This window comes from Physeter macrocephalus, chromosome 19 (assembly GCF_002837175.3).
Source record: "Physeter macrocephalus isolate SW-GA chromosome 19, ASM283717v5, whole genome shotgun sequence".
Classification (NCBI taxonomy): Eukaryota; Metazoa; Chordata; class Mammalia; order Artiodactyla; family Physeteridae; genus Physeter; species Physeter macrocephalus.
The window spans coordinates 84,094,075-84,120,023 of NC_041232.1; the positions used below are offsets into that span (position 1 = coordinate 84,094,075).

Sequence of the window (25,949 nt, forward strand, 5' to 3'; positions counted from 1 at the left end):
AAATGACCTTCATTTTCATGTGGTACTTGGCTACCCACATGACGTATGGCCTAATCTTTGCATGTCCTAACGGTTTAAACATGATTTAAACATTTAAACATGACTTAACACAATGCAAGAATCTTAATCTTTACAAAAGATACATACAGGTAACTAGTGGGTGGAATCCTTAAGAGCATTCCTTCCCATCTTGAATGCCTGTGAGTGAGATAAAGGGAAACTTAAGTAACTCATATACTTGGAAAATTGAATAAGCTTGTCCACAAGCTTTTCATCAAAATGTATCCTGTGAGGAAAGTTTTTCCCTGGATGAAAATTCTTGCTGGCCCTATAACATTCTGTGGTTTTTTGTTAATTAAAAAGTATGATGTAATGTTTTATACATATAAATGGATGTGCATATATATTTTGAAGCATAGTACTATAAATGAACACCAATGAACTCTTCACTTGACTTGGGGACAGTGGGCTCCTCCCATATCCCATTCTTCTGCCTCCCCAAAATCATTATTATCCTGAATTGTGTTCATGATGTCCTTGCCTATTAAAAAAATTAGTTTTGCACATATGGCTATATCAACAAACAATTTATTCAGCTTTCCTAGAGAACTATTGAGCTTTATAAAAATAGGATTAGACTGTATGTAGTCTTCTGGAACTTTCTTCTCCATTCAAAATTATGTTTTAAAAATTCATCCATATTGAATAGAAGGAAATACAGAACAAAAGAACAAGAATGGTCTTAGCAGCATTCTTCATAATAATTCTAAACTGGAAGCACTCAAATTGTCCTTCAGCCTGCAATGAAGATGAATAAAATACTGCTGCCCTCGACAATATGGATGAATCTCATGAATATAATATTTACAAAAGAAGCTATACACAAGAGTTTGTGTTGTATGATTCCATTAAGTTTTCAAAGCAAGCAAAATTAATGTATGGTGTTTGCAGTTGGGACAGTAGTTATCTTAGAGGAAGTGGGTAAGTGGCTGGGAGAGGCCATGAGGAGTACCTCCTGGATACAGGTAATGTTCTATCTTTAGATCTGGGTGGTAGGTATATAAGGGTGGTCATTTTCGAAAAAAATTCGAAAAACCGTCTAAGAGTCTACAGTAAGTCCCCTACATACAAACCTTCAAGTTGCGAACTTTCAAAGATGCGATGAAGATGAATAAAATACTGCTGCCCTCGACAATATGGATGAATCTCATGAATATAATATTTACAAAAGAAGCTATACACAAGAGTTTGTGTTGTATGATTCCATTAAGTTTTCAAAGCAAGCAAAATTAATGTATGGTGTTTGCAGTTGGGACAGTAGTTATCTTAGAGGAAGTGGGTAAGTGGCTGGGAGAGGCCATGAGGAGTACCTCCTGGATACAGGTAATGTTCTATCTTTAGATCTGGGTGGTAGGTATATAAGGGTGGTCATTTTCGAAAAAAATTCGAAAAACCGTCTAAGAGTCTACAGTAAGTCCCCTACATACAAACCTTCAAGTTGCGAACTTTCAAAGATGCGAACGTGCATTCACGTGTCTAGTCACGTAAGTTAGTTCACGTGTCTGGCGTACATTGTCACGTGTGTGCATCCTCTACAAGTGGTTGTGCTTTTGTGTACTTTACTGTACGGTACTGCTGCTGTGCAACACAAGGAGCTTACTAATGAAGACCCGATGGAATTGGAGGCTTAGAGAAAGGACGAAGAGAGACAAGAGTAAGAAGAAGTAACTGAAGAACCGAAGAGGTTCACGACGCAGGAGATGGCAAGGGGACTTTCTTTATCTGAGGAGGAACTGTTAGTTTTTGAGGCACAGAACCCAAACGTAGAATGGTACACGAAGGTTGCGACAGCTATTCAGAATGCAATCCAGTATTACTGTTATCTATGATGAGAAAAAAAGAGCTACTACCCAGACATCACTGGATCATTTTCCAAGAGGGTAGACAGAATTAAATCCAGCAAGGAACCAGAACCTGGCCATTAATGTCAGGCCTGAGTGACACTGCAGCTTGCCCTCCGTCTCCTGTTGCTGACGATCCTTCAGCTCTACCATCTCCCACCTCCTCTCCTCCTCCAGTCAGTAACTTCTTGCCTGTTCACTCGATGCCAGCCCCTGTATGCCAGCTGCTGTACTGTACTACTGTACTTTTCAAGGTACTGTACTGTAAGATTTTAAATGTTTTCTTTATTTTTTGTGTTTGTTTTTTATGTATTATTTGTGTGAAAAGTATTATAAACCTATTACAATACAGTACTATATAGCCAACTGTGTTAGTCGGGTACCTAGGCTAACTTTGTTGGACTTACAAACATGCTCTTGGAACAGAACTTGTTTGTGTGTAGAGGACCTGCTGTACTAATGATATGTTCACGTTTTAATTTTGAAAGTTTTATCCATATTATTGCATATAAATGTAGTTCATTATTTTTTTCTTTGCTGTATAATATCCAATTTTGTAACTATAATTCAATTTATCTATCTGTTCCCCTGTCCCTGAACATTTGGGATTTTGTTTGTTTTTTGCATTTACTTATTTTATTCAACAAACAATGCTGCTACAAACATATTTCTTGGTGCACATATGTAAGAGTCTCTTTAGGGGAAGTGTATATAAGGAATTTCTAAGTCTAAGGGTATGTTAATATTCAACTTCAGAAGATTACATCATATTATTTTCAAATTCACATTCCTACATTCCAACAGTGTATGGAGATCTTATTCTGCATCCTTACTAACCCTTAGAATTTTGCCAATACTGTGGTATTTCGTTGTGGTCTTATTTAGATTTAATAATTAATGAGGTTGAGTATCTTTTCATAGGCTTATAAGCCATCCTTTTTCTTCCTTCTGCAAAATACCTGTTCATGACCTTAGTGCTTTTTTCTATGACTGACTGTCTTACTCTAATCGATTTGTGAGAGTTCTTTATATAATCTGGAAACTAATCACTTGTGGAATACTTTTATGAAAATATCTTCTCCCAATTTGTGGCCTGTCTCTTCACTTTATTTTACTTTTGAAAAACAAAAGTTTTTTCAAAGCTTTTTATTATAGAAAAGTTCAAACACACCACAAAAGTGGAGAAGATAGTAAAATACATAAAAGCACAGATAATAATAGGAACCTTCACTCATTTTCAACAATTATCAAAACATGGCCAATTCTGTTACCTCTTTGTCACCACCCTCATCTCCCACTGGATCATTCTAAAGCAAATCCGAGATATGTCATTTCATCCATAAATACTTCTATACGTCTGTGAAATAAGGATCTTATAAGTATTATCTTTAGATGTTATTTTGCCATCTAGAAAATAATTCCTTAGTACAATTAAATATACAGAGTATGCAAATTTCTGTTTCATAAATAGTTTTTATAGTTTATTTAAATCAAGATCCAAATAAAAGCCACACATTTCACCTTTTATGTGAAGAGAACTGGACTATTTAGTACTTGGATGTTTGATGTAAACTGTTTTTCATAGGAGGCTGATTTTACTCACCAACCTTTACTACAATCTCACATTGTGGTTATAAGCAACCAAACAATATGTAAGTATTGAGCACTTCGTTACCAAGTTAGGATATCTAAAAGCATTCCTCTTTGCCAAAACTCATTTTTCAAATAAAATAAGTAAATTACTCTAATAGATCAAACATTAAACACAATACAAAACCTCATTCTTTCACAGTATAACTTCTCGTACCTGGTAAGATGTGAGGTTGAAAAGTGGCAAATCTTCTCTTACTTAATAAAAATCTCCTGACAGTCCACCCATGAGCTTCTTCCTCCTCATCTCCCTGAACTTATACAGGAGTCTCCCAGGATTCAGTGTGAGGACTTCTTTCTTTCTACCCTTTCACTCTCTTCCAGATCTGTTCTGGTCTCATTATTTTAAATACCATCTATTACATACAGATCTCTCCTCAGAACTCCTCCTCTTCACTTCTCAAAGTTAACGTGTCCCAAAACTGACCTCCTCTTATTTTCATCCACAAACTTTCTCCTCCCAGTCTTCCCCTTAAGTTAATGGCAACCCCATCCTCCCAGGTCAGTACAAAGACCCTGCAGCTATGCTTAACTCTCAGACTCCACATCAATCCACATCCACAGCCTATCAGATCTAACTTCAAAGGATCTTCACAGTGCAATCCCATCTCATCACCTCCACTGCCTCTGCCCCGATCCCAGCCGCATCTTCCCTCTCCTGGACCACTGCCATTGCCTCCTAGCTGCTCTCCTTTCTGTCCCTCTGTTCCCTTCAGTCCGTTCTCAGCACAGCGCCTGGGTGCGCCGGTTACAATACACACGGCTTCTCTAGCCTAACACTGTCTGACCCGCTTTAACCTCCCGGCCTCGCGTCCCTACCTCTCCTTCCAGCTCCACTGCCGCCAGCTGGTCACCCTCCCGCCTGCCTCAGGCGTTCTGCTTGCACTCGCGATCCCCTCCCTTACAACGTGCTCCCCCGACCTGCGTGTGGCCGCCCACTCCCATCTCCTTTCTGTCCTACATGTCACCTTCTCCATGAGGCCTCGCGACCTCCGAAAGGGCCTCTCCCGGCACTCCGTCTCCCTGTCCCAGCACACCTATCACCATCTTCCAGACCGACATTTTGCGCACTTAATCGTATTAATCTATCCCCCAACCCTCAAGAAAAATGTAAGCTCCAGGAGGGCAGGGAAAGCTCTTAGTTCAATGCTCCATCAGTGACTCCTAGAAAAGCTCCGGGCACACAGCAGGCGCTTAATAAATACCTAGGAACTAGCCCTTGAGCCGGGCTTCTGCTCCACGCCACGCTGCAAGGCGCCCCACTCAGGAAGTTCCACAGCCGGACATTCAGCGGAACCAAGGGCCGCCCTACGCATGAGGCCGGACAGCCCGTCAGAGCGGCGAGCGTGGGGCTCGGCACCTGTGGCTCCCCAGCGGCCATACTGCGCGGATGCATCCTACCTCTCTCTGCAAGACAGCAAGGGCCTCGAGACGGGCCACACCGGTGCCAACGCCGGCTCTTCTCTCTGGGAACCACAAGCGCCAGCAGAACAGCGCAGGCAGTCAAAAGCTTTGGCGGGAAAAACTGGGGCGCGCGGGGCATTCTGGGAGCGCTCGGGGTTATGCTTGGGGTCGCGGGGCGCGCGGGGCATTCTGGGGGTTCTCGGGGTAAGCTGGGGGCGCTGGTTGGGTGGGTGAGGGAACCGCTGAGATCGCGGAGCATGCTGGGAGCGGTACCTCAGAGCCGTCAGGAGGACGCTGAGGAGCGCGGGCCCGTGGCCCGGGAGACTGAGGTGAGGAGGCCGTGACCCGGGAGACCAACTTCTTGTCTGAGCCAGAGACTGAGAGGGCGAGCGCGGGAGGTCGCTGCAGGCCGGGCCGCCTCACCGCGAAGCTCGTGCGTTCGCGTCAGGGGGCGACGGCTCCGAGGGCGTTGCTTTGACAGGACGCGCGTGTTGAAAAGCTAGTTCTAGCTTGTGAAAGGGAAAGGAACAAAGAGTCGTTCTTTCACGAAGGCCCACAGGTTACAATAGTAGGGCACCTTATTTAATTGGTAACTTATAGAACTGCCTTTTAAATAAGGTGCTTAAGCTAAATAAAGACCTTGGAGATGTTTCCACCAGTTCCATGCTGTGCGTTAAGAAGATGGGGCCCGGCAGTGCGCGGGGGGGAAACTGGTCTGTTGACCTTGGAAGCCATAGGTGGGCCAGCAGGAGTCCGACCTGCAGGCAGGCTTTTTCCCACCGAGGGCCCCAACAGAGGGAGAAACTGCAGCTCCAGAGGGGCCGAAAGTTGCTTAGACCTCACAGCCTGGGCGTTCACAGCGAGTTTGGTTCTCCTGGGGTTTTTGAGTCATCACGTAGAGAGTCTTGTTAGGTGCCTGTTCCTTACTGGTAACACTTCACCAGGGCAGAAATACGGTCAAAATTTTATTTTGGAGTCAGCAAGTTTTCCAGTTGTCAGCTTGGACGTGAAAGAGGCTAGTCTCTGATCAGTATGTTAATTAACAGTTCATCCGTATATGTTATATATAGTATATCTGAGTTTCGAGCCTTAACATTACAGTTTGTATACAATCTAGGAAAAGAAAACAAACTTTTAATTTGTAAGTTTTGCCAATTATGAACCGAAAAAAAATTGTTTTAATGTAGTTCTAAATAGTAAAATTAAATAAATTCTCACCTATTCCTGAACAGGTCAGTGTTGTTTACCTACAATTTTCCGAGCACTCTTGGAAGATTGACAAGAGAAGGGGAGGACCACTCACAGGAATTTCTTGGTGACTTTGCTGGAAGATATTTAAAGGAAAAGTGAGGCAGAAAGTACTTTTAGTGGGAAATGTGCTTTAGAAATGGAAGTAACGAATCTCTAACTTTCGCCCATGTCTTTGACCTATTTCCATTAAAATATGCACAGTTGTACCTCTGGGCCCAAGCCATAATCAGTTCTTTGTTTTATATTTTACTTTATTTATTATTGATGCTCTTTACTAAAACGCTTCAGAGGCAGTGAATTTTAGCAGAATTATGAAGTAGATCGTGTTGGCCTTGGAACTTTGTGCTTCATTTTTATTTTATTTATTTATTTTTGGCTGCGTTGGGTCTTCGTTGCTGCGCGCGGGCTTTCTCTAGCTGCGGCGAGCGGGGGCTACTCTTCGTTGTGGTGCGAGGGCTTCTCATTGCAGTGGCTTCTCTTGTTGCAGAGCACGGGCTCCAGGCGCGCGGGCTTCAGTAGTTGCGGCTCGTGGGCTCCAGAGCGCAGGCTCAGTAGTTGTGGCGCGTGGGCTTAGTTGCTCTGCGGCATGTGGGATCTTCCCGGACCAGGGCTCGAACCCTTGTTGCCTGCATTGGCAGGCGGATTCTTAACCACTGCACCACCAGGGAAGCCCTGTACTTCATTTTTTTAAAAAAAATTTCACAACAGTAAGCATTTACATAGGAGAGTAGAAAAGCAGAGAGAAGGACGGACTCTTTCTATTTTTAATATCAGAAATCATCTTGATTAGGTATTTAACACCTTGTGTGACTTTGTGTTAATCATTTCCAAGAGTACTTCCACTTTTAAAAGAACCTAAGGGATCTTTAATGATGAAAATTTCAAGCACTGTGGTACTTGAGTGAGAAAGATGCGTGGGGAGCAGAAGGGCATTGCCACTTTTCCTTGAATGGCACCACAGAGACATTTGGTTACTGAGATCAGACCTAAGGCTGGTCACACTCCAGGTTCCAGGACTGATATATTACTACTTTTCTTCTTAAAGAGAGAAAATATTTAGGTGTTTAAGGGTTTGAAGTACTAGAATACCAGTTACCTTCCCTGGATGTATTTGTGTGCCCTAGAGAAATTGAGCTTAAATTATATGCTTTACTTTTACATTGCAGTTTTCTTTTCTGTCGTACATAAGATAGACTCCAAAGTCTATGCCCTGTGAATTATCAACTGTAAAATGTGTCCCACGTAGAAGTTTGAAAGCCAGATAATTAGTGGAAGAGGAAACTAGATAAAAATTTAGAGATCTCAGTAAACATTTTCTTTCATGTAAAATAATGAAAATATATTCTTCAACTTTGAAGTGCTCTATAGAGATAACCTGAAACGGCAGAAGACTTTGCTATACATTTTGATTTTTTTTTAATTAATCTTGTCATAGGAAAGATTTCATTTTCCTGAAAACAAAATGAAACTTAAGAATAGCCAGAAGCTTTAGAAGGAATTTGTTAAATAAAAACAATATAGTAGAAACATATCTAGTACCCAGAACAGAGTAGGCATTTAATACACATTGCTGGGGGTTTTCTGTATTATTTGTACTCAAATTATTGTTTGTTGTATAGAACTGCAGGTTTAAAATTCTAGCTTATATTTCTGGGGTGACAAAAGTGTTCTAAAATGTATCGTGATGGTTGCAACTCTGTGCATATAATAAAAACCATTTAATTGTACACTTTAAATAGGTGAATTGTATGTTATATGAATTACATCCTTATAAAACTTGTACCGCCCCCCCCCCAAATTCTAGATTATCTTTAGAAAACCTCAAAGGTAAAATGTGAATGACACTTAACTGCTGGTGTTTGCTAACTTGTTTTTATCATCTTATACTAACACAATATCAAATATTCTGTAATGGATTGGTATTGAAACCCTATTGGTAAAATAGTTTGCTACCCTTTTATTGTTGTTTATTTTTAAAGGCCTGATTACTGAGACATTCAGTCAACAAGAAAGTATGAATGACTCTAGGCAGCAGTCACTGTTCTTCATCACGCTTCCAGATTTACACAAACTCTGTGCTGTCAGGATAATATTGAGTAATGGAGTGGCAGATACTGAGATGAGGAGTACACAGTTGAAGATATGCAGGTAAAAAAACACATCTTATAACTAAGACTATAAACTTTTTGAGACCTTTAAGAGCTGTTTTAGTAGTATCTCCTTTAAAGCAAAATACTCATTTACTCAATCTGTTTATATAAGTTTGAAATAAAGGAATTCAGTTTTGTTCTAATCAGGTATACTGAATTACATTTAGGGGAGGACTTGAAATACTTGAGATAGACTATCTCACTGTTGAGTTTTTATATTTGCGGCTTCTTGTGTGATATTTTAATTTAAATATTTTATAGACATTGATGAATTAAATCAGGCTCCCAAAACATAGAGATAGTAATTAATAAATATATATGAAGTACCTACTGTTTATGAGGCACTTTACGAGATACTGTAAACATTTTAGATTAATATAATTTTTAAATTTTCAGGTTGATATAAGAGTATTTCTGAGGAGTATTTCTCCAAGAACTATCTTGAAATATCTGACCCAAGATAGTCTTTGAAAAACAGCTTAGTCGAAGCCTAAAGTATAACATTGTGATTACTGAGGACCCACCATGTATTAGTCCCTTAAATTGTTTGAGACATTCAAAAAAGAACTCTTAGAATACGTAACAATATTATATCTGTAACTGAACAAACACGTATAATATTGCTAGGGGCCAGAAATAAGACACTCTTGGGCTGTCCTCCATTTTGCTCTTATTTTTAAAACTTTTCTCCTGCCCACTGTATATTTTCCCACTCAAGTGCAGCCAGGAGTCTGTACCCTTCCTGCTAAGGTACAATTTGATACCCATTGAGCATTCACTTGTGACCCCTTTGGGAAACAAATAGGTAGAAAACCTTAAGAGAGATTTTTTGCTGTTCACCCTCATATGGGTCATGCCCATGGAGAGGAGTGTTTTGACTCATCGTTCCAGTCACTGACAAAGAGGCTGGAACAGAGAGAGCAGAGATGTGGTTGTGTCAGACAGAGGCAGGCCTTGCAAAAGCACGTACCTGCTGCACCACAGTTCCGACAAAGACGAGGCCACCAGAAACAGATTGACCCATCTCACTTTTTGATGGAATCCCACACACACACACTCCTGGTTTTTAAAATTTGTTTCCTTGATGATTAATAATTTTGAAAATTTTTACACTTCCACCTCTATTCCCTTTTATGTTTTTCCCATTTTTTTCCAACAAAATTATTGATGGTAGTTTGAATTGTGATGATTGTTGTTGTAAGTTCATTTGGCTTTTGAATACTGAACTAAAACCGCTACCCACTTCATTCTGGCTTGGAAAAAACTTCCTTCTTGAAGAAGAAGAATCTAGTCAATAGTTCTCACACTAAAGTAGTTGATAACTTCACTGATGGGTGAATCCTTAGACTCCTTCCTCCAGTGCTTCTGACCACTACTTTAAAAAAAAAAAAAAAAAAGGAAAATGGAAGAAACAGGAATTAAAAGAGCTAGATTCTTCACAGTGGTTAGACTTTTTCAAGTCTATACTTAAGATAGAATTGGAGTTTTAAAAGAGAAATTTTGGGGACTTCCCTGGTGGTCCAGTGGGTAAGACTCTGCGCTCCCAATGCAGGGGGCCTGGGTTCGATCCCGGGTGGGGGAACTAGATCCTGCATGCATGCCACAACTAAATCCTGCATGCATGCCACAGCTAAGAGTTTGCATGCTGCAACTAAGAGTCCGCATGCCGCAGTGAAGATCCCACGTGCTGCAGCTACGACCTGGCGCAGCCAAAATAAATAAATAAAATTAAAGAGAAATTTTGGTTCACAGATGAAAGGAGTTAGGAAACAGATGCATGGACAAGTTTTCATATTAATATATCTAAAACTTTATAATTCTCTTAATTCAAATCTTGCCTGATTGCTTACAATGTTCAAGGTAACATGCTAAGTGTGGTGAGAGATACAGAAATCTATAATACAATCCTTGGCTAGAAGAAACTTAAACTTTTGATTGGAACTAAGTAATTTTTAAATGTTCTGGTAAAGTAAAAACAGAGAGTGGGCAGTCCACTTTAAAATTAATACATTTCATCTCCACAGGCAATTGCTGTTTTTGCACCAAGATATCCTGACATCACCTGTACCTGAAATATTTACCCAAATTTGGGTGGTGATGGCGGTTAGTATTTTAACATTTTATAAAGTATTATTACTAATTATTGGGAGCAATATTGATAAACATTAATTCAGGTATTAATTATAGCTCAAATTGAACATGGTTTATGAAGACAAATTACGTTGTGTTGTAGGCTGATCAAACCATTAACAGACTTTAACTTTGATATACCTGATGTTTAAGATCCATTTTTGTGGCTCTAAATTCATATTTAGTTTTCCCTGTCATTAATGTTAAGATAAAGATTATCAATGAATAAAATACATTATAGCATAATTTTTAAGATAGCACAGACTTAATCCTTTTCTTATATTTTATTCTTTAGAATTACATTTAATATAAAAGAAGAAGTTTCTTGTTCCAGCAAATCTCCAATTGTTTTTATTTATTTATTTATTTATTTATTTATTTATTTTTCCAATTGTTTTTAAAGAACTTAGGTCAATAGGTTTTTTTTTTTCTTTTGAATTTTCTTTTATTTTTTTATACAGCAGGTTCTTATGAGTTATCTATTTTATACATATTAGTGTATATATGTCAATCCCAATCTCCCAATTCATCATACCACCACCTGCTCAATAGTTTTTTTTAATTTGGAAATTTCATTAAAATTTTTTCTTAGTAAAATTAGAACAAGAAGTATATTACCAGTGCTGTATATAACTGGGAATGATAAATAAAGTACCAAGAATCTTTATAAAAATTATATTATCCTGAGATTTTTGTCAAAAATCTTTCTGAAAATCCTCTTATTCTGAGATTTTAATTCCCTGGAATCCAGTGAAGTCAATATTTAATAACAATTCTTCAGGTCTTTTATTTCTCTTCTAGGTTTTATGGTTGTATGTCCATCTTTTATCTTTTCATCCTTAATATAGCTTTTAAGAAAGACAAGCTGTTGGTGAACAAGTATACAGTAAAGTCTCTTATTTGTGTTCTTTTCTACCTGAAAAATTTATGAGACAAGGAGGACATTGTTTTAGAGTTCTAGTAAATTCTAGTATCCTAATCTTAGCAAGAATAGTAAGAGGAAAATTGCCATCTAAAAATATGTTTTACTTTCTTACAAAGATATTACACACTGTAAAAATTTTTACAAAAATATTTAAAATAGAAAATGGGATTATTATACGTACTATTTTGAAACTTACCTTTTATTTCCCCTTTAACAGCCTGGGTATTGTTCTGTGTCAGTACATATATTTTACTCATTTTTACGGATGTGAAATATTTCATTGTATGGGTGTATAATAATTTAATTATTACCTTCTAATGCTCATCTGAGTTTCTAGTCTTGTGCTATTATAAACAATGCTTCAGAAAGTGGAAATTATATCATTTTTATTTATCTGGTAGTTTCTGTGGGTTAAATTCTTAGATGTTGGATTGCAGTACATTTTAAACTGTAATCTACATGCTGCTAAATTGTGCTCTGAAAAGCTTATACTAGATTACATTTAATAAATAGTGTATGAGAGAACCTATATTTCGACATCCTCACAAACACTAAATATTAGCAGTCTTTGCGTATCTGCCAATTTGTTAGGTTAAAAATATCAATAATATCTTCTTTTAATTTCTGTTTCATTGGTTAGTTGGAACACCTTGGCCTTTTGAACTTTCTCTTGATCTTCCACTTGTGTCCATTTTCCTTATTCATGTTTAAGAAATTATTGTTTATTAAGAAAGGTATTAAATATTTATTATATGAAATTTATTGGCCTTTTCATTTATATGGTTTCTGGATTCAGGTCACTCCCAGAAAGGCTTTCCTCACTTTGGAACGTACCCACAGATTCTATTTCAGGAAGAGAATGAGTATTACCTGCTTCTTTCTCCTGGGCATAGAAACTGTTAAGATGATGGCCCTCTGCTTTACTCTGCTGTATAATGTTTAAATTCTTTATGTAGTGCATTATTTAATAATATATTTATGTTAAGTCCTTCTTATCAATGTGGTTTTTTTAATAGATACCATTTTATAAAGCTGGAAAACTTAATGCCTATATTGAAAAATATGGAGCTAAGGTAAGTTTTAAAAAGGATAATAATTCCAGATGTTGTTTATATTGATTTTGTATTCAACTTCTTTTGTCAGTAAACAAAAATTGGAGTATCTTTCTCATAAGTTATTGCTGTGCATGTGAAAGAACCCAACATTTTTTTTCCCAGGACAATTATTTTGTGCACATTTAGTAGAGAAAGAGGGGAAGAGTCTTAATTTTGTTGGGTACTTTCTTACAGGCATTTTATCTGGCATAACTTCACTTATCATCTATATCTTCCAAGAAGTGAATATCCCCATTTTTACAGATGACGAAAATGAAACCCAGAGAGGTGAAAATGTTGTCCACAATCATATAGCTAATAAGTAGAGGAACAAAACAGTATAGATTGTATTTCCCGTGGTGGTGAGTGTCTGGATCTTAGCAAGAAAAAAAAATGAATACGCGGAGTTGAGCACCTGTCATGTCTCAGTTACTCAGGCCATGGAGACTTTGCTGGAGCTCCCTTCATGTCTCTGCATTGATCGCTGAGGCACTGTATCCTTGGTTATTCTAGCAGCCCATCCAGGCATCACTGCTGGCCTCTGTTCCTAGACCTAGTGGGGTTCGGGTTAATGAGGTTTTCGGTCATCTCCAAGATGAGATGCTTTCTTTAAGTTCTAGGAGGATGATAAGATCTCAACAATACCCAGAGATTCTTTGCAGTTCCCTGAGAAATGTTTGAATAACCTGAAAGCTGGTTTTAGCCATCATTTACAATCTGTGGGAAGGCAATATTCTTTCCCACCCTTGTGGAGCCTTCATGATTATGCTCAATTTTTCTTTGTATAGATATTTTCTACATGATAATAGTCACAGCAGATATTTATTACACATCTATAATATACTGAGCACTTTAGTTGTTTCTGGAGATAGAGCTGTGAACCAGATAAACTTCCTGCCTTCAGGAATCTTAAAGTAGGAAATAATTCCCTCCTTTTTACTTACTGGGTGACAGTTATCTTTGGCTCGCTCACTTTTCTACATGCTAGCAAAGGCAATGGCAGTGTTTTCTTCTGGGCTACATTTGTAAGGACGTTTGTATAGCAAACAGCCCTGAGAAGTTTCCTCATATGCATGTGCTATTTCATATGCAACTGAATACTCAAGGAGGGACTCCGCTGATCTCAGAGTTTTCTCTCTATGCAGCTCTCTTCTCTCAATACTTAACCTCCAAACTCTAGCTTCTTTGGCCTCCCTGGACTCTCAGTTCTGTCTGCTCAACCCACAGAGCCCACTGCCTCTTCCAGGATTCCTCCTCCCTGCACTGCAGCCTGTAAACCCTCTTTAATCAATATGCTGAGGGTACTCATGAGTTTCCCATCTGATCATTAAAAATTCTGTACAAGTAGAGATACTCTGCTGGTTGCATGTGTGCCCATGTAAATATTTAATTGTTTTCTGATATTGAACTGGAGTGAACCATAATGAGAAATATTACAATATAGTTCTGGACTTGTTTCCTTTGTGTACAGCAAAATACAAAGTAAAGTTTAAGGTCCTAGCACCGGAGCTCCAAAAATTTAGGCTTATTGAGCCAGATTAAGCAGGTAGAATTTGCCCATTATAGTCATAGTTTCAAAGTGAATATATTTTAACACTTTTTTAACTTTAGAACCGGATAGGATTAGCTGCAGTGATGACTATAACTTACACCCAGGGCAGCCCAGTTTGTTAGGTGGTGATCTAAACACACAGACATTTTTCTCTGAGTTTGTAGGGACATAACAATTGCTGTGAACTTGCCCGTACTTTGTGCTTTAATATTTTAGGTGGAGGCTCCACAGCGAGTAATTCCTGTAATTCTTCAAAACTGCCTTTCATATTCACTCACAGCTAGACTTGCTCCAGCCTGGAATAAAGCTGGCCATCTCTTGGTGCAAGGTGACTTTATCTCTTTCAGTTATTGGGGCTTTCTGAACTAGCTAGCTTACTGCTATTATGTACATGTGTTTTTAATTTTAAGATATATTATTTTTAGGGAATGGTTTTTAAAGCATAGCCCCAACCAAGCATTCTCAAGCAAGCCCACATCAACATAAGTGTCATCTCCTTACTTTGGGATTATATCCAGAGGGCTCCAGTGTTTCTTTGAAAAAAATGTTTTTATTATAGAATACTTGACATTTAAAGAGGAATAAATATGTTATGGAGCATTATAATAAAATGAACACAAATTACCAGTATTGTTGGAACCAAAAGTCTGTTCGAATTTTTTGTTGAGCTCTGTTTTCTAAATATTTGATACCAGGAATAAATATTTGAGGGAAGAACTGGATATTTCTGTCCTTTTAATTGAAGAGATACTTTTTGACTGATTATATTTTTTCTCTGAATTGTCATTAGATATTCATATAAAACTTCATTTTATTTATTTTTAAAATTTTATTTATTCATTTATTTATTGGGGCTGTGTTGGGTCTTCATTGCTCCGCGGGCTTTCTCTAGTTGCGGCGAGCGGGGGCTACCCTTCGTTGCGGAGCACGGGCTCTAGGCACACGGGCTTCAGTAGTTGTGGCACGCAGGCTCAGTAGTTGTGGCTCACAGGCTCTAGAGCGCAGGCTCAGCAGTTGTGGCACATGGACTTAGTTGCTCTGCGGCATGTGGGATCTTCCCAGACCAGGGATCGAACCCATGTCCCCTGCATTGGCAGGCGGATTCTTAACCACTGCACCACCAGGGAAGTCCCTAAAACTGTATTTTAAAGCATTTTCCATAGCTTTGATAATTTTACATAAAAAGGTTATATTAAGCATGATTTATAAGTTTTAATAATATGGCATATCCTATGAATTTTTTAAGGAAGAGAATTTCTTTCTCAGATGGGAAAGCAAAGTGCTGTTGGTAAGTAAAAATACGTAAGTTAATAGTTAAAACATTAATATAATAACAGTTGTTCAAAGAACGGTACAGATGGTTAGGTTGTTAAATCTTGATGATAAGGTTATATCAGAATTTAATCATATATTGTTGTAATCACAGTTTTACTCAGGAAATCACCTCTGGTTCAAAATATACATTCTACTTACAAAAGAAAAAAAATTCACTTCTCTTAATTGGAATAAAAGCTATATTTTTAATTTCTCTACTTAAAGAAAACTGTGACCAAAAAGGAGTTTAATCCTGCAGGCATTTATAAAGTATAGTTTCCAGAGCCGTATCATAAGAATTCTTTAGTACTGTTGTAAGTAAAAACTTTATTTCTTTTGAGTACATGATTCTTTTTCTTCTTAAAAAAAAAAACGATTGTCTAAAGAGACACAGATGATCTAAAACACACAGTTTACAATATGGTTTAATCTTATTCTTTCATTGATGTGCATGGTTGTATTGCAGGTAGACATGTTCCTAAATAGTAGTCCAGAGATAGCAGGTGGGGGAAATCCTGAGCCAAGTAGACATTATTGTCAGTCATAGTAGCTTTTACCACCATTTGGCCATAGCCTTAAATCTGGGAGCAGCACCTATAATCCACAGAGTATTTGCTCTGAGTTGACTTTCAAGCTGAAGCCTATTTGCCCTGCTTGCTCTGGTTTTATGTTTAAGTTGGACAGTGGCAGTCACTGTGCATTAGCTCTGGATGAACGGGTTCATTACCTAAATTTAGTTCCATCCCCAAACACTGTCAGGAGACTACAGCTGTTGGAGGTTAAAGATAACAGCTTAGGAGAGCAAAATGCCTCACTCACGTGTTCGAATTTTTTCTTCTAGTTTTACTGTATGTAATATTCTATGGCAAAACTGACAAATTGTAGATGTATAACACTACCAGTACACCAGAAGCCCCCTCGTGCTTTATTCCAGGTACCACTATCTGACTTGTGTAAGTAATTTTAATCACAAGAAAGCAAGATAGAAGCCTTGGGGCTCTGAAAGATCTGGAATATATCTGCCAGTATATTTGAGGACATTTGTTAGTAAGACTAGTGAAGTCAAAAGCATGGCCTGGTACCTCTTCTAATTTAAGAAGAGCCTTCATCTTTCACATATAATAGATGTCAGACTTCTAAAAAGTATTTGTTGAGTTTTCCTCTCAATTGTGAGATGTCTCATTTTTCTTATTGTAACCCTACCCTACACATACATACCCACATATGCTTTTGTCTTCTTTTAGATGTCTCATCTATAGACCATCAAATATTATATGGTGATTATTTGAATTTTACCATGTGTGAAAAAAATCCGTTCTTAACTGAGTTTCCAACTTGAATAAATTGAGTTAAATTAATTTCTTTTGTTACTAAAATACTTAATTTGATAGGATGGAGTAATAATTCCAGAAAGTTCACAGTTAATAATTTTATTTTCAGTATTAGACATCAATGTAACAGAAACTCAAGTTTGTCTAAGCATAGAAGCTTACACAATCAGACTGCCGCCACCTCAGGTACCACATATTTTGATTTCTATAATTAACCTTACTATACTTACTATATAATTAATATATTTATTATTATTACTGATATGCTAGGAGGTTTTAATTTTTAACAAGAAGAGTGATAAGAAAGTTTTTATTATCAAAATCCATATTATTAAATGCTTGCTATATTGATATTGTCCTAAATCTGTTTACCAAAGAAAACACGATTCTGTCAGTTTAACACAGATCTAATTATATTACTCCCTTGCTCAAAAATCTTTTTAGGTGGCATTCAAGACTCCACAACCCTGCCCTGCCTCGGCACCCACTTCGTGCCTCTTCTTTCATCTCCAAATATTAAAAATGCTGTTTCAGCTCATACTAAATGTAATAACCCCCCATTGGCATTATTAGAGCTTTTTTTTTCCATCTATTTTTTACACATAACAGTTTTTTCCTTCTTAGTGGAAGGATATGTCTTTTATTTTGCTGATTCTCACAGCACCCAGCATAGAATCTTACACATTAGTGGTAACTCAGTAAATGTTATTTTCCTTCTTCTATGACAGTGGTTCTCAACAGAGAAGGGTGGAGGGCAAAATTAGTGATTTTGTTCCCCGTGAGACATTTGTAATGTCTGGAGAAAACTTGGCTGTCACAAAGTGGGAGGGGTGTGTTGCTAGTGGCATTTAGTGGATAGAGGCCAGGATGCTGCTAAATATTCTACAGTACACAGGACAGCAGCCCCGCTCCCATCCCCACAAAGCGTTTTCCAGCCCAAACTGTCAGTAGTCTCCAGATTGAGTAACCCCACTCATAGCACAGATGACACTTCCTTTGCTTAGAGTGCCCCTCTGATTGGCTATACATTATGCTTATTCTTTAAGGGCCACCTCAAATGCTATTTTATTCATTTCTCTATAATTTTTTGATTACCTGTTCTGTTGAGGCAATAGACAAGTCAAAAATGAATGGGATCTACTTTCTGGCCTTCAAGAGTTATGTAAGCCAGTAGGAAAGCTGACCTGAATATAAATAATTGGAATTGTTACTGAGTCAAAGCTCGTACTGCCCGCTGCACAACAGTCCAGTAAATTGAAAGATGAGGTGTTGGGGCAAGGAGTAGTCACTTGCCAGCAGACCGAGGCTGTGGTGGGCTAGTGTCCCAGAGACCCATCTTACCCGAGTTAGAGTTCAGGCTTCTTTTATACTGAAAAGGGAGGGGTGTGGCTAGTTGTTGCAAACTTCCCGAATCCTTTGTTCTTGCAGCTGTCCATGTAGGTCAGGTCACGATGTTCCTGTAAACCTCCAACAAGACAAATGTTATTCTCTGTTCCACAGTATCTTCCAAAATGTGAAGGGCAGCAGTCTTTGAACTTCAAGGAAGGAAGAGACACTGATTCTGGGAACTCACAGCAGACTAGATACCTCATGTTAAATTTGGGCTTTAGGACTCTTTTTTTCAAATTACTTACTACAAATTTAAGAACAATTCACATTCTTAGTTAACCTCACAACTTACCTGAGAGTCTTTTTTTTTTTTTTTTTTTTTTTTGCGGTACGCGGGCCTCCCTCTGCTGTGGCCTCTCCCGTTGCGGAGCACAGGCTCCGGACGCGCAGGCGCAGCGGCCATGGCTCACGGGCCCAGCCGCTCCGCGGCACGTGGGATCCTCCCGGACCGGGGCGCGAACCCGGTTCCCCTGCATCGGCAGGCGGACGCGCAACCACTGCGCCACCAGGGAAGCCCCGTTCCACAATTTTTTATCTCTGTATGAACAAAAAGTGTTATATCGTTAAAGGTCAAACCTGGGAGGCAGAGCCTTGAGAATGGGCCATCGTGTATATTTCAGGTTTGTTCTTCTCTGTTACAGAATGGGCAGCATAACATGAATATCTGGTACTGATGAGGAACCTTCCCAAGGCTCCAAACCCACTGTGATCTCTCACCCTCTTTTAAACCTTCACACTACTCTTCACCATGCTCATATACTTATTTGTATTTTTATTTATTTACTTTAATATTATTTATTTATTTGGCTGTGCCAGGTCTTAGTTGCGACACGTGGGATCTTTGTTGGGGCATGCAGGATGTTTAGTTGCAGCATGCAGACTCTTAGTTGCGGCATGTAGGATCTTGTTCCCTGACCAGGGATCGAACCTGGGCCTCCTGCATTGGGAGCACGAAATCTTAGCCACTGGACCACCAGGGAGGTACCCCTATTTGTATTTTCAGAGTTATACTCATTTCTCTATCTTCAACTTGCCTTATAATTAGCTTCTTAGGGACCAATATTGTGTTTTACTGCCCTTTGAATTTTCTACAGATGATACTTCTGTTTTATATATCTGAGATTTGAACCAGTTAGAGAATGACAAAGAAGAATATGACATATAGCGATCAGAACACCACCTTTATTACTAGGATGAGAATATAATTTATCATCCAAAATGAACACTTTTGAGAGTGAAAGGGACACTAGCTAACCTAATGGGATACTGGCCCAATGTGTATGAACTGGGATATGTTAAAAATTAAAATCAGATCAATCAAAATTGTATTTATTAAGAGTTTATTGTGCATAAACCTATAATTTGTGAACTGGGAGTCTTCAAACCAACAGTGGAATGAAGCTCAGAGGTGTGTTTTTATAGGACAGCTTATATAGCAAAAATGTGGAAGCTGTTTAATCTTTATTATGATTGGTTATAGCAGTGGGGTTTCCAAATGACAGGGGATTGGTTAAAAGTTATTGTAGCATACCACTTTGGAAAACAGTATGGTTCATTTATGATTTTCGGAGGCATTTAAAAGAAATAATCTAAGTTAGATTTTGCTTGTGTTGCAGAATGCTAAATTAGGTTTTGCCTTTGTAGCTTAACTGGTATTGTCTGCCTAAGGAATTTTCAAGTTTGGTCTCCATTTTAATAATTTTAACAGATATACGGTCACACTGTTTATTACTGAAAAAGAAAAACAGCTACTGGAGAATGTGACCTGTCTGAACCCTAGAATTAGGTAGATTGACCCACGAACTTATGGCAGTAACAGAAACCCACAGATTCACTTGGGAGATCAGGCACCATTCCCAGTATGACTGAGAGAATACAGAACACCACTCTTTGCCAGCAGGCCAGCTCCCAAGAGGACGAGGTAGGAGTTGTCCCGATTTTACCAACCAGATAAGCCATCCCATCTGCCCTGGGAGGGGTGAGTGAAGGAGGAGAGTGACATCGTGACTATGTGTTAGTAGATCGTTCTCGACATGGAAGCAAACACCAGAAATGGGGGCGATAAGCTCCTCTCTTCTGTTCAACATTTACACTCAACAGATGCTTGTTCAGTTTATTTAAATTGATTCCCTAAATTATAATTGCTCATCAGTTCCTCTAAATCTCACTTTACTTATACTTTTGATATGTCATTTTTCACCTCCAGACTGCTATAAAAATTAGTTTCATACATGTCTATGTTCCTACTAAGTTGTAATTTCTTTGAGAGTCTGGGTCCTGCCTTATTTACCTTTGTTCCCAATATACTAAAGGATAATTGGATTGAATTTTCATTTTATCAAAATCTAGTATTGGTTATAGGTCCGGAGGGGGGAATAAAGGTGAGGAGGAGGATATTTGCCATCTCTCTCCTTTCCAGTTCATCTTCTACACTTTCATTCTCCTTATTAAAAAATCTACCATGGCTTCTATTATCAATAAGATGAAATCTCAACTCTTTAGTATAATATACCAGTTGACCCAAATTTACCTTATACATAACCTCATCTCCCCCATCATTGCTCTCCAAGTAGCCAAACTACTAATTGTTTCTCAAAGATAACATGGTCTTTCATACTTACACGTGTTTGCTCAAGCTTGTCGTGTCCATTCTCTGGCTCATCTTCCCACTCGTCTTTCAAGGCTTATTTCAGATATCACCCCTCTGTGGAGACTTAACACAACTCCCAAGACTCATCTCTCTCTGTGCTCCCCTGGCCGTGTGTATCACATATTCTTGTCCCCGTAACTATCTCATTAAACTTAGAAGTCTTAGAAGGAAGGGCCTGTGTCTTAATTGATTTTTCTATCATCAGAGCCTACCATAGTACCTGTCACTCCAGTAAGTATTTGTGGAATGAGTGGAAGGTTGAGAGGAGTGGCAGACTAACTTATATGTTGGACTGAGTGACATTTGTTTCTATATCCTATTTAACTCCTGTGGGCTACAAATTGTAGTAGTTTTCTAAGTCCTGATCTTTGATCCTATCTAGGCAAATTTTAAGACAGTTTATCATAATTCATTATGAGAAATGGGATTTTAGCCTTTATCTTTAGAGTTTAAATGGATTCAAGAAGTATTTGAAACAATAATTTACTCATTTATCGAATTTTAGACTATTTTAAACTTTAAAATAATGCATTCCTGACAGTTAAGTGTTTAAAAAGAAATTTATATGCATAAACTGCCATTTTACTGGTTGATGCTTTGAGATTATAAATGAATCCACAGTTACATGAGGAATATATTCCAGCATAGCATTATGTAATCTTAAGCTATTTGCCTTGATCATTTAATTATATGGAAAATTTGGGAAATGGGCACCTGGAAACAAATTTTTATTTATTCCATAAACAACTATTTATTTATTTATTTATTTTTATTATTATTTTTGCGTTACGTGGGCCTCTCACTGTTGTGACCTCTCCCGTTGCGGAGCACAGGCTCCAGATGCGCAGGCTCAGCGGCCATGGCTCATGGGCCCAGCCGCTCTGCGGCATGCGGGATCTTCCCGGACTGGGGGGGCATGAACCCTTGTCCCCTGCATTGGCAGGCGGACTCTCAACCACTGCGCCACCAGGGAAGCCCTAAACAACTATTTATTGATTGTCATTATGTATATGTGCACGGTGCTGATGGAAGACATCTGTTCCTTCCAGAAGTTTTTACCTTGGTCAGAAGAAAAGGCATGCATACACAACTTACCAGGAGAAAGGAGCATTTCCTCAGCACCGGTTAAATTCACCAAAAAAATTCAGTGTAGGCTCAGAACTACATTAAAGTCCCCAGTTCTGCCCTTATTAGCAGTGCCTCTTTGGGCATGTTACTTAATTGCCCTGGATCTCTTGTAAATTGAAGGTAATGATATTTACCTCATACAATGTTAGGAGGTTAATGGGATAAAGTACATTAAGTGTACATAGTAGAGGTTCATAAAGGATGGCTATTGTTATTACTTTATAAGTAAATTGAGACACAGAGTTTAAGTAATTTGCTGTAGGTCATAAAGGTGAATAGATTCAGGATTTAGATTTTGTCCTTCCACTCTCTTCTTTCTACTACACTACATCATACTTCCTTCACCTAGCCTTGGGTTCCTTGGCTCAAATTTTTATGTCCCAAGGAGCCTTACAGAAGTACATACCTAATAAGTATTGAGTAAAAAACAAAACAATTGAATAGCGGTTTTTTTGGCCATAGAGTATCAAAATAATTGTTATAGGAACTATGTTTCTTTAGGAGTTCAGAGAAAAAGGAGATGTCTGAGGGAATTCATATTTGAAACCTTTGGAACTTTGACAAAATTTTCCTCTCTTCTTGAATCAGCTCCTTTTTTGATTTCTCTGAAACTGTTTTGGTTTTTTTCCCCCAGAATCTCCTCCATTCATTCCTGGCTCATCTTTCTCTTATCACAGTGTAAATGTTGCTTATCACACTTGGATGGAACCCTTGGGTTCCATTTTCAGCCCTCTTTTCTTCTCCTTCACAGACTCACCCATTCCAGTGGTGAACCTATACAATGATACCTCCCAGACATCCTTATATAATTTCAGCTTGTCTGTCCTTTCTCTGATACTTTCACATGAATGTACTAATGGTCCTCAGACCCAGCTGTGTCTAAAACTGAATTATTAACTTGTCACCCTCCCCAGCCCCAACTCGGCTCCTCCTTTGAATTTACTCTTTTGGTCACTGGCATCAACAGCCAGTAAGTTACCCAGCCAGAGGCTTCAGGGTCATCTTTGGTTCTTGCTTGCTATATCCAATCGCTCTTCAATAGTCTACCTTCGTCTCTGAAATCTCTTCCTCTCTGTCTTCATTTCCATTGCTCTAATTTAGACTCCTTTCCTTTGCTTGAACTATTAAAATGGTCTCCATTTTGGCCTTCCTGTTTCCAGCATTTTTCCTTCTTGTTCTCTAATTTTTCCTCACAGTGTCAGCAGAGTTCTCTTTCTAAAACAGAGGTCCCCAACCTAAATATCTCTAGTATCTCAGTGTTGCCTAAGGAAGATAAAGTCCAATTCTTCAGGTTGGCATTTTAAGGAGGAAGTGATATATATTGAGTACCTTCTTATGTGGGTTTGCTCACATAAGGACACAAATATTTGTTAAGTAAATAAATGCAAAGAGTTAATAAATGATAGGTAAATCAGAGTCTGTTGGGGTGTATAGTGAAGAGGTGAGTGTTTTGCTGGTCTTCAGAAAACTCTAAGTTGAGAAAGACCAATATAAACATAGTGCTAGTATCATGGAGATCCCTGCAGCAATTTCCTTGAGTCCCTGAATAGTGTAGAAAATACTCAGAAGGCTATAAACTCAAGCTGTATACGTAGATGTATGTGAGAACTCATAAACTGCAAACATTTGGAACTGATACCCACCTTCTCTGAGTTCGATTTCAGGTTCTGTTTTCCCTTAAATAATTTATTTATCCACCTGCAGCCAGTCTCTTCTAACAGTCATAGCCATTCCTGCACTGACCACCTTTTTCTTAACACACAGCTCAGGAAACTAATCTCTTAAGCACAGAATATCACAGCACAAGATTTATTTCCAGTGTACAGCACAATAGGTATCTTTTCATTCTTGGTGTCCTTTCAACATGACCAGCGCTTATCATCTTCCTCTTCCTACATCCATGGTTTTTTGATCTGCCCTACTCCCCAGTGCAATGGAAATTCAGAGAAGGATAAGTCACTGAATGTGGAGGAGAAGGGTCTAGATTTAGGCCCGTAAGGTTTGTATTGGTAGAACTCAGATAAATCAGAGTCGGGGCAATGCTTTAAGCCAGTGCATTGTTAAAATGCTTATGACTTGTCCAGGCAATAAAAAATTGGCCAGGTTAGCTGGAGTTCATTGAAAAGCAGTAGGCAATAAAGTTAGAATGTTGTTTCCCAAAAGATGGATGATAAGGGCAAACGATTGTGAACCGTTCTCTCTAATCTTAATACAGTGTCCTCTCACCCATTAATACTCTATTTTCCACCTCACTTGAGGTCTCTCTAATCTCTGGCTCACTGTAAGAAAATGCCCCACACTTCCCAGGGTGAGAAAACTGTAAGTGGCAAGTTGTTGGCTGCCTACAGACTTAAATACCCTATAGACAGGGCACCTGAGGACTGGAGAAAAAAGCATTCCAAGACATGGAAAAGGGATACAAAAGGAGAGTGAGAGTATTGGCTCTCTCCTCTCCCCTCCAAAAGACCAGATAGAGGTATAACTCCCTAACACATCCTCCAGTTAAAAAATTTGTTTTTACTTTAGTTAAGATGCTATTCTGACAAAATGTAAATACCTTCCTTTGGACAGAGATTCAACTTCTTATAAATTAACATAATTAAAGAAACTGAAAACCAGTTCAAATAAGTACAAAATAGGAGTTTGGGTTTGGAAGATAAGAGGGAAAGCATGAAATATTTGATATACTGTATAGAGGAGGAACAGGGTAAGCTGAAACACTGATTACATTATGTAAAGTGGTTATGTATGATTCAGTGTAATAGCCTTTGAAACTATATAATGCATAACTGACTCTAATAAATCTGTGTTGTTTAATGTTTCTTTTTGTTTGCCAAATTCTTTTGAGGACTTATGCATTAAAATCTTATTTCTATTAAAAGCTAAGAGAATTTGATATTTCTCAAAGTATTATAAAGGATTTTGAAACTAACAAGAATGCTGTTATTGCGGGACATTCGATTTTGAGCAACTGGTGCTATGTTTTGCCAAGGTGAGATTTCAATTTGTAATATCTAGGGTGGGTTCAAGATAGTAGTTGTCTCTTATTTTGCTTCAACATTGATATGTGCAGAAGTATAAATCATTTTTATGAATTTTTGAAACTGAATTATCACTTTAAAAAGGTATTGAAACAATATTGTCATACAGAAGCCATCAAATTACTAAAATAATTTTGTTATACATTTACATTTTTTTTTTGCTTAACATATATCCAACAAAGCACCTTTACTGAGAATACATAATATATTGAATATATAAAGTACTCTTACAATTCAACAATATACAATTCAATTAAAAAATAATTAAAGATTTAAACAAGTAATTCACCAAAAAGATATATGGTGGCAAGTAAGCACATTAAAATATGCTCAACATCATTAGCAGTCATTAGGAAAATGCAAATCAAAACCACAATAAGATACTGCTACACACCTACTAGTATAGCCAAAACTAAAAAGCCTGATATAATATTGATGAGAATGTAGAGGAACTGGAAAACTTATACATCATTGGGAAGAATGTAAAATGGTACAGTCACTTTGGAAAACAGTTTGGCAGTGTCTTTAAAAGCTAAACAGATACCTACCATGCAGTTCAGCCATTCTACTCCTAGGGGTTTACCCAAGAGAAAGGAAAGCATATGTCCATACAAAGATTGACATGTATACACTGACGTATATAAAATTGATGACTAATAAGAACCTGCTGTATAAAAAAATAAATAAAAATTAAATAAAAATTTATCTAAAAAAAGACACAAATGTTCACAGCAGCTTTATTTGTAATAGCGAAAAACTGGAAACAACCAAATGCCCATTAAAAAGTGAATAGGTAAACAAACTGTGGTATATCCACACAATGGATTATTATTTGGCAATAAAAAGGAATGAAATATTGATACCACAACAACAGGACTGAAGAATCCAGACAAAAAAATAGTACATATTATTCCATTTATATAAAAATCTAGAAAATGCAAACTAAGGAAGAATTAGAAGGAGGGATTACAAGGACAGTTTGGAGAGCGATGTGTATGTCTACCTTTTTTTTTTTTTTTTTTTTTTTTTTTTTTTTTTT

The 25,949-nt window shown here is 38.0% G+C and overlaps 1 protein-coding gene across 1 annotated transcript in view; it reads left to right on the top strand.

Moving 5' to 3' along the window:
• The first annotated feature begins 8,220 nt into the window (after positions 1-8,220).
• C19H18orf63 (chromosome 19 C18orf63 homolog) overlaps positions 8,221-25,949 on the top strand; it is a 30,576-nt gene continuing 12,847 nt past the window's right edge. Inside the window, exons 1-7 of the mRNA XM_007116218.2 lie at positions 8,221-8,354; positions 10,381-10,459; positions 12,428-12,484; positions 14,274-14,385; positions 15,304-15,345; positions 16,812-16,888; positions 24,752-24,861. Coding sequence (XP_007116280.1) covers positions 8,221-8,354; positions 10,381-10,459; positions 12,428-12,484; positions 14,274-14,385; positions 15,304-15,345; positions 16,812-16,888; positions 24,752-24,861 — 611 coding nt within the window. The remainder of the gene's footprint in view (positions 8,355-10,380; positions 10,460-12,427; positions 12,485-14,273; positions 14,386-15,303; positions 15,346-16,811; positions 16,889-24,751; positions 24,862-25,949) is intronic.